Source organism: Nerophis ophidion, linkage group LG16 (genome assembly GCF_033978795.1).
Source record: "Nerophis ophidion isolate RoL-2023_Sa linkage group LG16, RoL_Noph_v1.0, whole genome shotgun sequence".
NCBI lineage: Eukaryota > Metazoa > Chordata > Actinopteri > Syngnathiformes > Syngnathidae > Nerophis > Nerophis ophidion.
Window position 1 is genome coordinate 15,212,530 of NC_084626.1, and position 15,440 is coordinate 15,227,969.

A 15,440-nucleotide genomic window follows, 5' to 3' on the forward strand; every position below is an offset into this window, starting at 1 on the left:
CCACAGACACGGTCCAAAAGAAACTTCATTAACATTAAATAATTTACCCCGGTCACATCAGGTAACCCTGGACACTCTGATAGATTCAGACTTTGCATTAAAAAAAAAAACGCTTCTTTTAGCAGCATTTGTTACTGCAGTAATGTTACTGCATAAAATAATTATGGAATCACTCAATTCTCAGGAAACAATTGTGGAATCATGAAAACACACAAACAAAACAAACAAAAAAAAACAAAACACTACAACACACTACCAGTATTGTGTTGCACCACCTCTGACTTTTAAACAGCATGCAGCCTCTGAAGTAAGGACTTAACGAGTGACAGACATTACTCTGCATCGATCTTGCTCCAACTTTCTCTGATGCTGTTGTCAGGTCAGCTTTGCAGGTTGGAGACTTGCCATGGTCCATTTACTTCAATTTTCAACACACATATTCCATTGGATTAAGATCCAGACAATTTGCAGGTCATGATATTGACATTATGTATCTTTCTTCAAAAAACATTTTCACAGTTTTAGCCTCATGGCAAGATGCATTATCCTCTTGAAAAATTATGTCATCATCCCCAAATATCCTTTTCATTGATGGAATAAGAGATGTTTCCAAAATGTCAATGTAAACTTCTGCATTTATTGAAGATGTAATGGCAGCCATCTTCTCAGTGCCATTACCTGACATGCAGCCTCTTATCAATGACTGTGGAAATGTGCAGACCTGTTTCTTTCATTTGCTACCGCTTATTCCCTTTTGGGGTCGCGGGGGGCGCTGGCGCCTATCTCAGCTACAATCGGGCAGAAGGCGGTGTACACCCTGGACAAGTCGCCACCTCATCGCGGGGCCAACACAGATAGACAGACAACATTCACACTCACATTCACACACTGGGGCCGATTTAGTGTTGCCAATCAACCTAAAGCATTTGACACAATTAATCAGAATAACTTAATCAACAAATTACAACAATGTGGCATCAGAGGATTGGTACTGAACTATGTAAGAAGCTATTTAACCAACATGAAGCAATATGTGAAGTTAGGTGAAAAAACGTCAACAGAACTAAACATAGTTTGTGGTTTACCGCAAGGATCAATACTGGTACCAACATATTAAATCGATATATAAACGACTTTTGTGAAGTTACCAAGGACTTAAAGTTAGTATTACTTGCGGATAACATAACTGCGTTTTTTTCATGAGAATAACACATATGCTGATAATGATGGTAACAGAGCAAATGAACAAATGAAAGAGATGGTTTGATAAATGGTAAATGGGTTATACGTGTATAGCGATTTTCTACCTTTTAAAGGAACTCAAACGGCTTTGACACTATTTCCATATTCACCCATTCACACACTGATGGCGGGAGCTGCCATGCAAGGCGCTAACCGGGACCCATCAGGAGCAAGGGTGAAATGTCTTGCTCAAGGACACAACGGACGTGACTAGGATGGTAGAAGGTGGGGATTGAACCAGGAACCCTCAGGTTGCTGGCACAGCCACTCTCCCAACCGCACCACGCCGTCCTCCTGATAATAACAGACTATCTTTGAATCTCAGCAAAACTAAAACATTGCTTTTGGTAACAGTACAAGAGAAGGTCAAAAACAAATACATAAAGACAGAGTAGATATAGAAAGAGTAAAATAAATACATTTTTGGTGAAATAATAGATGATCAAATGAACTGGAAATCGCATATAAGAAATATACAACACAAGGTGGAAAGGAATATTTCTATAATGAATAAAGCAAAATATGTTTCAGACTAAAATCACTGCACTCTTTCCTGCTCGCTAGTGTTACCTTATCTGAGTTATTGTGTAGAAATATGAGGACATAATTACAAAAGTAAACTTCATTCACTAACTGTGGTATAAAAAAGATCAGTTAGAATAGTGCATAATGTAGGTTATCAAGAACATACAAACTATTTATTGACTCCAAAATACTGAAACTCAATGATTTGGTGCATTTGCAAACAGCTAAACATATGCACAGGACAAACTAAGACTTGCTACACAAGGATGTACAAAAATTATTCTCAAAATAAGTGGAAAGATATAACTATAGAAAAATCGAATCTAAAACATTTGTATGCATGTACAACACTTAAAACATTTAGCATATTAATATGTGGAATTAAATTGAACGAATTATACAACAATGTCAAACAACGTACTAATATGATCTAGTTTAAGACGCTCTTTTAACTACAAGTGTTTACAAAGTACAAGGACAATGAATCTTGATAAGTCTTGAACTATGTTGAAAATGAGATATTATTCATCACATATGTGAATCATGACAGGCTTAACTATTAAGACAACCGTTGCATTCATAGGTGTAAATTGTGTTACAATTACAAGATCAGAACAGGAAGAGAACAAATAATTTACTAATCTCTATTGGAAAAGGGGTAGGATTAAATAAGATTTAATTCTTCCTACTCATTTTCAAATAGGTAAAAAGAAAAGAAAACATGTAAATATTATATGATGTATTGCATTGAATCTGTTTACATGTTCAAAATAAATTAAACCATAACCATAACCACCATGTGCATGGTATATTCAGGCAGCTGTCCTCAACCTCACCTTGCCCAATGCAGAGTCACGATTCATCACTGAATATGACATTCTTCCAGTCATCCATAGTCCAAAACTGCTTTTCTTAGCCCATCGGAAACTTGCTTTTATTATTTTTAAGTGTTAATGATGATGGCTTTTGTTTAATAAAAATAAACGCGATGCAGAGTGAGACCTCGATCTCCTTGTTTAAAGCAAGAGACGAACAAACATGAGGCTCAACAATTCTTATTGGCAAACATGTCTGTCACTCAAATGCCCGTGACAGTGTAGAAAAATAGAAAAACTCAGCCTTTTGCGGTTAATTATCCCACTAATCAAAACTTGGATGTCGATTCAAAGTTCATTAATCGTGTAGCCCTAGGCCACAGAGTCCTCGAAACAAAGTGAGCTCGGACAACTCCATAGATATCGAGTTCTACGCAGCTAACAAATCACAAAAGTCAGAGTTAAAACATTGATTAAATAATAAGTTAAATAGTGGATTTCATAAAACATAGCAGTCACTTACGTATAAACACTTTCCTCAATTAAACACATTTTACATACCATGAGCTGAAGGACCAACACTCGCTTATTTTGCAGAAAACCTTATCTTCTCAACTGTCTTCTCGTTGATGTAGACAGGAGCAAGAAAATTAAAAGAACCCAAGCAAAGCCAAGTATCTTAGAATCAAACATTTGTCGCATTTGCGTTACATCACTAGCGACAAACGGCGAGGGTTGATGACGTAGTGAGACTCAAGCGACGTCCGAATTCCTAGGGTCGTATTTTCAACATTTCGCCATGGCATTAGATACCAATAGCCATAGGGCGAGGGTTAATGCGAAGTGGGAAGGGATAGAGAGTATTCAGATGGAGCCTAAATCTGATGCAGGCGTTAGCATTGCACATTCAAATTTACAGGGTGGTTCCATATGTATTTCCTTAGAATTGAGTGATTCCATAATTTTTTCACTATGTTTGTTTTAAAAATTACCGATAAGCGGTTACTGACAACCGCAATATATATTCTTGAATTATTTCATTGTTTCTTAAAACTAGAAAGTTGTCATTTAAAATGACTATAGTTTTGTGTTATGTCTGTTAACTGCTTTGTCCACAAAATTAAACAACTGAATGAACATCCTCCAAGTTTGGTGATTCCATCATTTTTCTCTGTGGTTATATAAACAAGCATTTTCTGGAACAAATTATGTCACCGCTGTCCCAAACGTCTGATTTGTTATTATGGGTTACCGAGTCTTAAGTTAAAGCAAATGGTTCAGAGAAAGGCTCATACCTGGGGATCACTCAGGCGGGATGGGTCTGGGTAGAGGTAAAACTTGATGCCGTCTAAGGCCCCTGGCAGAGTGAGTCCACGGACGAGCAGCACGGCAAGCATTAGGTATGGAAACGTGGCGGTGAAGTACACAACCTTTGAAAGGGCGAGTCACTTATTAGATGACATTTAGTTACACAGTCCATTTTATGGATAGACACAGAAATTGATTATTCACCTTTCCAGTGGACTTGACTCCTTTCCACACGCAGAAGTAACAGATGATCCAGGACAGGAGAAGACAAAGAGCCAACTCCCATCGAATACCACCCAATTCATGGATACTTCCTGTCAAGTTCAGTACTCTCCTCCTGTGGATCACATGTCCAATGATATCTGACACACTAAAACAAGTTTTGTAAGGAGCTATTTGAACATTTTGACTTACTCCCAAAACTCTCTCACAGGTGATGTCGCATTTTCTGCCTTTGTCCAGTTGAGAAGACGCCTCTGATTGAACTCAACACATGTTTCTACAGCAAAGACAGTCAGCAAAGACACTCAATCCACTCCCACAGCGGAGGGACATTATTGAGTTCAGATTGCTGGCCTGGCTCAGTACAGGAGGTAGCACTGTAATTTTGCCATAATCCGGTGAGAATTGTGCGTGTGACTGAAGCATTAAATAGTGGGACTATCCAGGCCTAGCTGTAGTATGCTCAAACAACCACCAGGTATCAACTGTGTGTAGATAACACTGTATAATCTATTTTTCTTTCAGACTTATTACGTCTTATCAAATCGGTGGTGCATACTTCACTCATGCTTAAAGTAAAATTGAGGAAAATTTAACTGGTAACATCTGGTAGGTGCTTCTGTTTTAGCTGCCAACATGATTCGGACTGGGCTGAGCAGGTTGTTGAGTGAGAACGACGACGTTATTGAACTGAGGTGAAACCGTTTTTACGAGTCCCGTTCCTGCGATGGCGATGGTCGTCAGGTTTTAGTTTAAGAAGCAACTTATATCTCAAGGATAGCTAAATGATGACTATGATCCCTGTGGTTGTCTGGCAGAGTGAAATTGGCATTGCTAAAGAAGGAAAGACAGGAAATTTCAATTATGAGACAACTATGCTGCTTAGTTATCTCTGTCCGTTTGATCGTTTCACACTTTCGAAGATATCATATTGATCTTTCATGATGGTCGCGGCATTTAAGCGCCTTGGAAGGAGAATTCAACGTATGTTGATATCTACACTTTCTAAACATGTTCCCATGTCTAATTTTGTTTCACTTTTGTTTTTCTTTGACACACTGCCATTAGAAAAGTCGGTCTCAGGCTGCGGAGACATAATGAAGGGAAACAATTAAACAATAAGGACAGACAAATAATGTTGTATTTTTCTTTGACGCGCATGTAACCAGTTCTCTTTTTCTTTGTGCGAAGCAGGAGAGGGTCTTCAATGTTTTCCAGGCCAAGGTCCCCCAAACGGATGGAAAGATTGAGCAGGGACCCCCTACTAATATATCTCGTACTAAATTGTGTTTTGAATTCAAATGGCCCTAAAGGTAGCTTATTATTGTGCTATAATAAAGTATTCAAATGCTATAATATAGCGCGGTTTATAGCTAGATGGCAACTAGCGCTATAATCGCCAGCTGAAGCTACTAATCGGTAGGTGGCAACAAGAGCACTAATCCATAGCTATCTTGAATGCCAACATGAATATGATAAAATATTTACCTGTATCTATTCATGTTTTTATTTCAAATCTGCAAGGTCAACTGAGTAGCGTGGCCAATGAACTGTCATTTGTAAACTACACTACATCATGTTGGATTGATGTTAATGTGTATTTAGCCATTTAAATTGCTGATGTATTATATAATAATTTATTGAGAAAGTATTGTCAACTGTCAAATGTCCCCTTGCAGTACCTCTGCGGACACCTTAGGAGTCTAAACCCCCATGTTAAAGTGGGTAACCATTAAACTGTATGTATTTATTTATTTGCTTACCAGTGTTCCAACTATTTCTGCAGCTTGCCCATGGAAGCTCAGAGCTGAAGGAGGAGAAGAGGTACACGAAGGCCCATGCCAATATGATGATGTAATAGATGCTGGAGTATAACACTACCACCTGACTTCCATAACCCATTCCTAAAAGAGGAAAATAAAGACAAAACATGTTTGAAGCTCAAGATCAGAAACATCATACCATTTGCTAAACAATACATTTTTACAATTATACTTAAAATGTTATTATTATGGCAGCACGATGGAACAGGGGCTAGTTAGTGCGTGTGCCTCACAATAAGAAGGTCCTGAGTTCGATCCCTGGGCTCCGGGTCTTTCTGTGTGGAGTTTGCATGTTCTCCCCGTGACTGCGTGGGTTCCCTCCGGGTACTCCGGCTTCCTCCCACCTCCAAAGACATGCACCTGGGGATAGGCTGATGTATATGGAAGACTAGATATGTGCTTATGCTGATTGGCAACACTAAATTGGCCCTAGTGTGTGAATGTGAGTGTGAATGTTGTCTGTGTTGGCCCTGTGATGAGATGCGACTTGTCCAGGGTGTGTGTCGTCTTACGCCTGAATACATCTGGGATAGGCTCCAGCCACTCCCACGACCCCGGAAGGGACAAGCGGTAGAAAGTGGATGGATGGATGGATGTTATTATTATTTATATTATGGATGTATATATCAATTATGTATTAGTTATGGTTGTCCCGATCGGATAAATGAATCGTTCTGATACCCGCAAAAAACCCAAGTATCGGCTTGCATATAAAATCTCCAATACAAGCAGTCCGGCAGCATGTTTACTTGTACAGAGCTGTACAGCCAGTTAACATCTAAATGTCCTCCATTAAGCACGCATTGTTGTTCCTTTGCTCTATTTTAGTCCAGTCATTTACAAAACGTAAACATGGTAGGCTACAGGCTACTAGGAGCTAGCAGCTACGCAACAGCTAACCACACAATAGCACACAAGCCATTTATAGATAAAAGGTGTCCTTAATTAAACAATACTGCAGTCTAAAACAGCACATTTAACACTATAAACAAGTATCAAATAATTATAGTTGCATATTACAGATAGATAGTACTTTATTGATTCCTTCAGGAGAGTTCCTTCAGGAAAATTAAGTTAAAGTTAAAGTACCAATAATTGTCACACACAGACTAGGTGTGGTGAAATTTGTCCTCTGCCTTTGACCCATCCCCTTGATCACCCCCTGGGAAGTGAGGGGAGCAGTGGGCAGCAGTGGTGCCGCACCCGGGAATCATTTATGGTGATTTAACCCCCAATTCCAACCCTTGATGCTGAGTGCCAAGCAGGGAGGTAATGGGTCCCATTTTTATAGTCTTTGGTATGACTCGGCCGAGGTTTGAACTCAGAACCTACCGATCTCAGGGCGAACACTCTAACCACTAGGCCACTGAGTAGGTCAAAACTTAAAAGTAAAAATTACTTACACATACAAAGTCTCCAAGGCAGACGAGTGTTAAAAAGTATCCGTATCATTCAACTTACTTTTGCATGATCTTAATTATTACTAATTATTGGACTTATTGTGGCCACTAAGTGTCACCAAAAACTGTTACCACCACTTCAACCTAAAGACAGCATAAGACAATTCCATATGGTAAATAATAATTAGGTTAGTATTTTTCATACCTTACATTGGTCTTTGATTCATTTTACTTGATCAAATATTTTCCAACATTCCACACTACAAAATAATAAAAGTATGTGCCAATATCACATCGGGTCTATATCGGTATCAGCCAATACTCAACACCCCAATATCGTACGTGAAAAAGGTGTATCGGAACCCCCCTAAATAATATATATTCCTTTTTCTTTTCTTTTTTAGCATTTCTGGCGTAATTAGCAATTAATAAAATAAAACAAGCTGTGTGAAGGATAGAGCAATGTTCCTTTTCAATGTTTGTGACCTATTCAACCACTCACTGTTTGCAGGCCAAACGACATGAAACATGCAGATCCTCCTCGAGCAAACCCCCACAGTGACATGTTTACCATAAAAAGAAACACGTAGATCTACTTTTACAAATTCTGGAAAAAACCTTTTGCAAGTATTTTTAAGTAGCTTTTATACAAAGAACATAAATAGACAAAAAGAAGCCATAGGGAGGCGAAGACTTTACATCTTTGCAGATGTTATTGCCGTGCAATATCTGAAGTTTAAGTGTGACATTGCTCCACTTCACTGACGACACTTGGAGATTCATCCACTGATTGACCAAAAAATGTGGTGGCCATTCAAAATAATGAAATAATAAAAGACTGTTGATCATTTGCAATTTACAAACATATTTCAATCACAAGTAGATATAGGATTTATGGCTCTTTGAATGGAGCCAGATCTTGAGAAGTCGGTCAAAAAATTGGCGCGTTGTTATTGTTCTTTTTATTTAACAGTTGTTTTTGTTCTTTTTTTAATTCAAGGAAACAATCACTGGTAGCAGTTATAAGACAAGATGTGGATCAGAATAATTAAAATTTTACACCACTATTACTCTATTGGTGGGAATGATTAAGAATTGTTGACTATAACTTTATTTTTGTTGTGTATTCACTATACACATTCAATAAAGTAGTGCCAGATCCTTGTTCTTTAACAGTGATGCCACTATGTTGAATCCCTTATCCCTTACCTAAAAAAAATTGTAGCACAATAGCATTTTAATAAATATAGGAACTAACACAAATAAGAATCAAATGTAAATACAAGGAATAAATAAAACCAGAATAAAAATGGCAGACACTGCAACTACATAAAAAACAGCCCTCATACAAACGGCTCCCCTGTGCGAATCTATTCTCATCGTTCACTTTAAGACATCCATCCATCCATCCATTTTCTACCGCTTATTCCCTTTCGGGGACGCGGGGGGCGCTGGCGCCTATCTCAGCTACAATCGGGCGGAAGGCAGGGTACACCCTGGACAAGTCGCCACCTCATCGCAGGGCCAACACAGATAGACAGACAACATTCACACACTAGAGCCAATTTAGTGTTGCCAATCAACCTATCCCCAGGTGCATGTCTTTGGAGGTGGGAGGAAGCCGGAGTACCTGGAGGGAACCCACGCATTCACGGGTAGAACATGCAAACTCCACACAGAAAGATCCCGAGCCTGGATTTGAACCCAGGACTAAGACAGCAGTTCAAAATACCTGATTTGTTCGCGAATGTCACATCTCCTATGACAAGGTGGCCTATTCATTCCGTATCCCAGTGATGTCATCAACTTGGCTTCACGATAAAACTTATCAAGCATCAACTACAATTTGCATGTGATTGCTGAGAAATAACCTGTCCCTGACCCATTTTCAAATAAAGGGGCTAACATCACAGCATATTGTGGCAAATCCCATTTCTATGCAAACCTTTTTTGGACTTTTCTGACTGTGTTAATCCAAACAAAGCAAAATTATCTTTGGAAAATGCAATATGTGGATCCAATTAGAATGTGCAGGTGTACCTAATATTGTGGCAGGTGGATGGACATTTACCTCCAAAGAGGGGACAGATTTTCTTCCAGCAGGTGATTGAACCCTGGTTGGTGTATTGCCCCAGAGACGTCTCCAGCAAGAACAAAGGGATGCCGCATGTGAAGAGGAAGAGTATATAAGGGATAAAGAACACACCTGGAAAAAAATAAATGTTGTATAATATAAAAACGAACATTAATTAAAAATTCTACATATTTTTGGTTTCTTTAAAAATAAATGATAAAAATTATTATTGTATAGATTCATTATTTAATGATTATCATTTAAATAGTAGTAATTATGTTAAAATATCACATGAATTAGAGATAGATGATACTGCCTAAAATCCATATTGCACCCTGCTGCGATAATGACATGGATCAAGATATATTATTTAATATGTAAATGATAATAGAACAATTTCAAAAGGTTGAAAATGCAGATAATGGTAGTTAACATTTTGAAAATCCCTGAATTATTAAATAATAAAAAATAATCAAACAAATAACTTAAACTTAACTTAAAGTACCAATGATTGTCACACACACTAGGTGTGGCGATACACAAGATAATGGGGTAAAATTATTTTTAAGAATATTTCAACTATTTCCCAATGTGGCTGCTTGACTTCTGACAAGGACAAGAATGTTTGATCATGTTACGCTTATACTGGCTTCCTGTGCACTTAGGATGTGATTTTAAAATTGTATTACTCTACGTAAAATATCAATGATGTTGCTCCTTCCTATTTTGCTGATTGTATTGTGCAATATGTCCCGGCATGAAATCTGCATTCAAAGAACTCCCGCTTATTAGTGATTCCCCCAAAAAAGTCAGCGGGCTATAAAGAGTTTTCTATTCGGGCTCCAGTACTCTGGAATGCCCTCCCGGTAACAGTGAGAGTTGCTACCTGAGTAGAAGCATTTAAGTCCCATCTTAAAACTAATTTGTATACTCTAGCCTTTAAATAGACCCCCTTTTAAGACCAGCTGATCTGCCGTTACTTTTCTTTTCTGCTCTGCCCCCCTTTCCTTCATGAAGGGGGGGGGGACACAGGTCCGGTGGCCACGGTTGAAGTGCTGACTGTCCAGAGTCGGGACCCGCAGTGGCGGTTAGGGACATCTCTGTTCTGCTGCTGACCTGTCTCCGCTCGGGATGGTCTCCTGCTGGCCCCACTATGGACTGGACTCTCACTATTACGTATGTTAAATCCACTATGGACTGGACTTTCACAATATTATACTAAACCCACTCGACATCCATTGCACCGGTCACCCTAGAGTGGGGTCATCCACATCTGCGGTCCTCTCCAAGGTTTCTCATTGTCATAGGGCTGGTTGATATGGCCTTTTATTAATATCTCAATATTTTTAGGCCATGTCACGATACACGATATAGATCTTGATATTTTGCCTTAACCTTGAATGAACACTTGATACATATAATCACAGCAGTATGATGATTCCATGTGTCTACATTAAAACATTTGTGTTCATATTGCATTAATATATGTTCATTTTAAAATTTTATGCAGAGAAAGAAATAACAACTAAGTCAATTGACCAAAACTGTATTTATTAAACTGTTATTAGCAGGTGCCTTTTCAAATGATGCTACATATTAGCAGTTATGCTACTTTTGGTAGCAACGCTTGTGCCACACACTTGACAAATTAAAGTTGTCTGTTCTATATCTTCCTGCTTGAAACTGAACCACTGCCAGACGATAGACCCACTGCTGTTTTTCTTGGGAATTAATTTTTCCTTCATTCGCACCTTCTTTCTCTTGTATTACCACTCGCACGGCTTCGCTAGCATCACAGCTAACGTTACCCAGTCTGCTACCTCTCTGCTCCGTGAGGGCGTATACGTATGTGACATATGACGTGACAGTATGTGACGTAAGTTTGTGTGCTTGCTGTCTGTGCGGAGACAAGGAGTGGGAAGAGCCTGTAGTGTAATGCCCGCAGCTAAAAGCAACTGCGTGAGAATGTATACTCGAATATCCCGATATAGTCATTTACTATATCGCACAGAGACAAACCCGCGATATATCACGTATATCGATATATCGCCCAGCCCTGCATTGTCATCCCACTGGGTTGAGTTTTTCCTTGCCCTGATATGGGATCTGAACCGAGGATGTCGTTGTGGCTTGTGCAGCCCCTTGAGACACTTGTGATTTAGGGATATACAAATAAACATTGTTTGATTGATGATTACTCACCGCCTCCATTTTTGTAGCACAGGTAGGGAAATCTCCACACGTTTCCAAGCCCAATGATTTGTCCCGCAACTGCCAAGAGGAACTCGATTTTGCTGGACCACTGTCCTCTGGCCAACAGCACTGGTCCGGACGCGGCTGTGGCTTTGCAAAACTTCAACTTGACCTCTGGGTCAAAAGGATTATCCATTGCACTGGAAAAACACGTCCAAGGGTTAGGATTTAGCAGCTCAGCATTAAAGGACCGGCAGTACACACAATACACAAATACACACAGTACCCAAGTACTAGCTGGGGCACTAAGCCTGATCTGCCATTTTATTTTACTGCTATTACAACAACAGTGGTTCTGTTGCTGCTGTGTTGTGTAATATTTACTGTCTGGCCGGAAATAGGGTTAGCACTTGATTCAACGAAGCACAGACTGTAGGCTGTAGGATAGTAATGCCATGAGGATGTAAAATCTAAACAATTTTAAATCACGTTATTGTGACCAAAATGATCATGGTTATTGTTATTATCACAGCGTATTACATTGTAGAATGTGCTCAAAATACTTATACACGCACAGTGACATTTTTTAACAAAGTTAAAAAAAAAGACAAAATAAAAAGACACATCATACAAGGTTTCCCTTAGATTGCCAAGATACCTGTTTAGGTGAGGGCGGGGTTAGGAGGCGTGGTCACCATGACATCACATAATTTGCTATGATGCTGTGATTTTCTTTAAAAACGCTCCAAAAATGTTAACATACATTTCAAAACCAATCTGTTATTATTAATCAGTATCAACGTATATCTTTTTTTGTTTTGCCATATTTACAATTGTTGCTGCTTACTGCACAATGTATTTTGTTGAGAATGTTTCAAGTCTCTGGAGACTTTGAATTACTTATTTATTTTTTTTAATTAAAAATGACTAGCAAAATATCTAACATCTTTTTCTGGTGCTATTATATGATGTACTCGTGTTTGGAGACTCTACTTCTGTCCCTTAATGAAAAGCGAGCTGGAGTGAGTATGACATCACACTTGATTGGCACTCCTGCTCCAATTGGATTTTTGCTCCTAAAAAGCCGTCACTGTCCCCTTAATATATGTACGTTTAATACGGTACTCGGTAATATATCCCAGTGTCACATAGACAGCTATGTTCTCATTTCAACTTTCTCATGCACTAAAGTTGAAAATATTCCCCATCCTAGTTACTGCTTAGGTAAAAAAAAAAATAATAATAAAAATATGGTTATGAGCCTTAAAATGTCAGTCATATTTATTTAAACAAAGTGCAAGGTTGTTAAATGCTTTACGAATTAGCCCATGAAAAATAAACCATTACATTTTTTTTAAGAATAGTTGATAAGTTTTGTGAGCTGTTGTGGTCCAAATGTAAACTGCTTCATATGAAACTAACCTGTGATCTACTTTTACCTTTGAAGACAACTTTTAGAACTTCATGATATTCTAAATTACAGTTCAATTATAAATGCTTTACAGTACAAAATAAGGCAGTGGTTCTCAACCTTTTTTCAGTGATGTACTCCCTGTGAACATGTTTTTAATACAAGTGCCCCCTAATCAGAGTAAAGCATTTTTGGTTGAAAAAAAGAGTTAAAGAGTAAAATACAGCACTGTGTCATCACTTTCTGATTTGTTCAATTGTATAACAGTGCAAAATATTGCTCATTTGTAGTGGTCTTTCTTGAACTATTTGGAAAAAAATATATAAAAATAACTAATAACTTGTTGAAAAATAAACAAGTGATTCAATTATAAATAAAGTTGAAAAATAAACAAGTGATTCAATTATAAATAAAGTTGAAAAATAAACAAGTGATTCAATTATAAATAAAGATGAAAAATAAACAAGTGATTCAATTATAAATAAAGTTGAAAAATAAACAAGTGATTCAATTATAAATAAACATTTCTACACATAGAAGTAATCATCAAATTAAAGTGCCCTCTTTGGGGATTGTAATAAAGATCAATCTGGATTGATGAACTTAATTCTAAACATTTCTTCACAAAAAAATAAATCTTTATAGGCCTACTGAAACCCACTACTATAGACCAAGCAGTCTGATAGTTTATATATCAGTAATGAAATATTAACATTGGAACACATGCCAAAACGGCCTTTTTACTTTACTAAATTGCAATTTTAAATTTCCCGGGAGTTTCTTGTTGAAAACGTCGCGGAATGATGACGCGTACGCGTGACGTCACGGACTGTTAGGAAATATTAGCGCTGCACCAAACACGGCTAAAAGTAGTCTCTGTTCATGGCGTAATTACACAGTATTTTGGACATCTGTGTTGCTGAATCTTTTGCAATTTGTTAATTTAATAATGGAGGCTATAAAGAACAATGCTGTTGATGGAAAGCGGTGGATTGCAGCTGTCTTTAGCACCGAGACACAGCCGGTTTTTCTTTTGTTTGTTGTGAAGCGGAGCGGTCAAGCGAACATGTTTTCTCTCCGTCAACCAGCATGTTTTTGGATGGGGAAATTGTAATATATATATATATCTTACCGGAGATATCAATGGATTATTCGTCATCCTGCAGCAGCTGTCATGTCAAAAAAGGCAGCTGTGAGCTTGGCTCCTCGGCTTTTCTCTGAGACACTGCGTGTTCACCGCAGCCATTCGACCTCGAGGTATGTCTTTACAATCTTTAAAATCTCACTAAAGCACTATTAAAACAATAAGCAGATAAGGGATCTTCCAGAATTATCCTAGTAAATGTGTCTAAAACATCTGAATCACTTACAATGCAATCGCTTTTTTTTTTTTTTACTTTATTTATTTATGAATTTTTTTCTAGTCCTTCGCTATCAATATCCTCAGCCACAAATCTTTCATCCTCGCTCGAATTAATGGGAATATTGATGTTTTCTCGGTCCAAATAGCTCTTTTTGTTGGTGGCTCCCATTATAAACAATGTGAGGATGTGAGGAGCCCTCACACGGGTGACGTCATCGTCTGCGACTTCCGGTACAGGCGCATCTTTTTTATTAGCGACCAAAAGTTGGAAACTTTATCGTCGATGTTCTCTACTAAATCCTTTCAGCAAAAATATGGCAATATCTCGAAATGATCAAGTATGACACAGAATGGACCTGCTTTCCACGTTTAAGAAAATCTCATTTCAGTAGGCCTTTAAGTTTTGTGAGCTGCTGTGGTCAAAATGTAAACTGCTTCATATGAAACTAACGTGTGATCTACTTTTACCTTTAAAGACAACTTTTAGAACTACACAATTTTTAAATTACAGTTCAATTATAAATGCTTTACAGTACAAAATAAGGCAGTGGTTCTCAACCTTGTTTCAGTTATGTTTTCCCTGTGAACATGTTTTTAATTCAAGTACCCCCTAATCAGAGTAAAGCATTTTTGGTTGAAAAAAAGAGAAATAAGTAAAATACAGCACTGTGTCATCACTTTCTGATTTATTAAATTGTATAACAGTGCAAAATATTGCTCATTTGTAGTGGTCTTTCTTGAACTATTTGGAAAAAAAGATATAAAAATAACTAAAAACTTGTTGAAAAATAAACAAGTGATTCAATTATAAATAAAGATTTCTACACATAGAAGTATTCATCAAATTAAAGTACCCTCTTTGGGGATTGTAATAAATATCTATCTGCAGTGTTTCCCACAGGTCAGGCATCTATTTGTGGTGGTGTGGTTGGGCGGCGGTGGGGTGGGGGGATTAGAGGGGTGGAGGGAGGCGGCGGCGATGACCAAGAAGAACGCGGAGTTGGAATATAATTACAACACTTTATGTACATATTTATATAATATTTACATATTTATATAATATG

General features: G+C 38.0%; 1 protein-coding gene across 4 annotated transcripts in view; it reads right to left on the reverse strand.

Annotated features, from left to right (window-relative positions):
• Positions 1-15,440, reverse strand: part of LOC133535011 (sodium- and chloride-dependent GABA transporter 2-like) — a 94,513-nt gene that overhangs the window by 33,676 nt on the left and 45,397 nt on the right. For all 4 annotated transcript variants that reach the window (XM_061874412.1, XM_061874409.1, XM_061874410.1 and 1 more), the window contains 6 exons: positions 11,612-11,802; positions 9,407-9,541; positions 5,876-6,016; positions 4,305-4,389; positions 4,095-4,227; positions 3,878-4,012 (listed from right to left, as the gene is read on the reverse strand). In XM_061874412.1, the coding sequence (XP_061730396.1) occupies positions 3,878-4,012; positions 4,095-4,227; positions 4,305-4,389; positions 5,876-6,016; positions 9,407-9,541; positions 11,612-11,798 (816 nt within the window). In that variant the 5' untranslated portion in view covers positions 11,799-11,802. The remainder of the gene's footprint in view (positions 1-3,877; positions 4,013-4,094; positions 4,228-4,304; positions 4,390-5,875; positions 6,017-9,406; positions 9,542-11,611; positions 11,803-15,440) is intronic.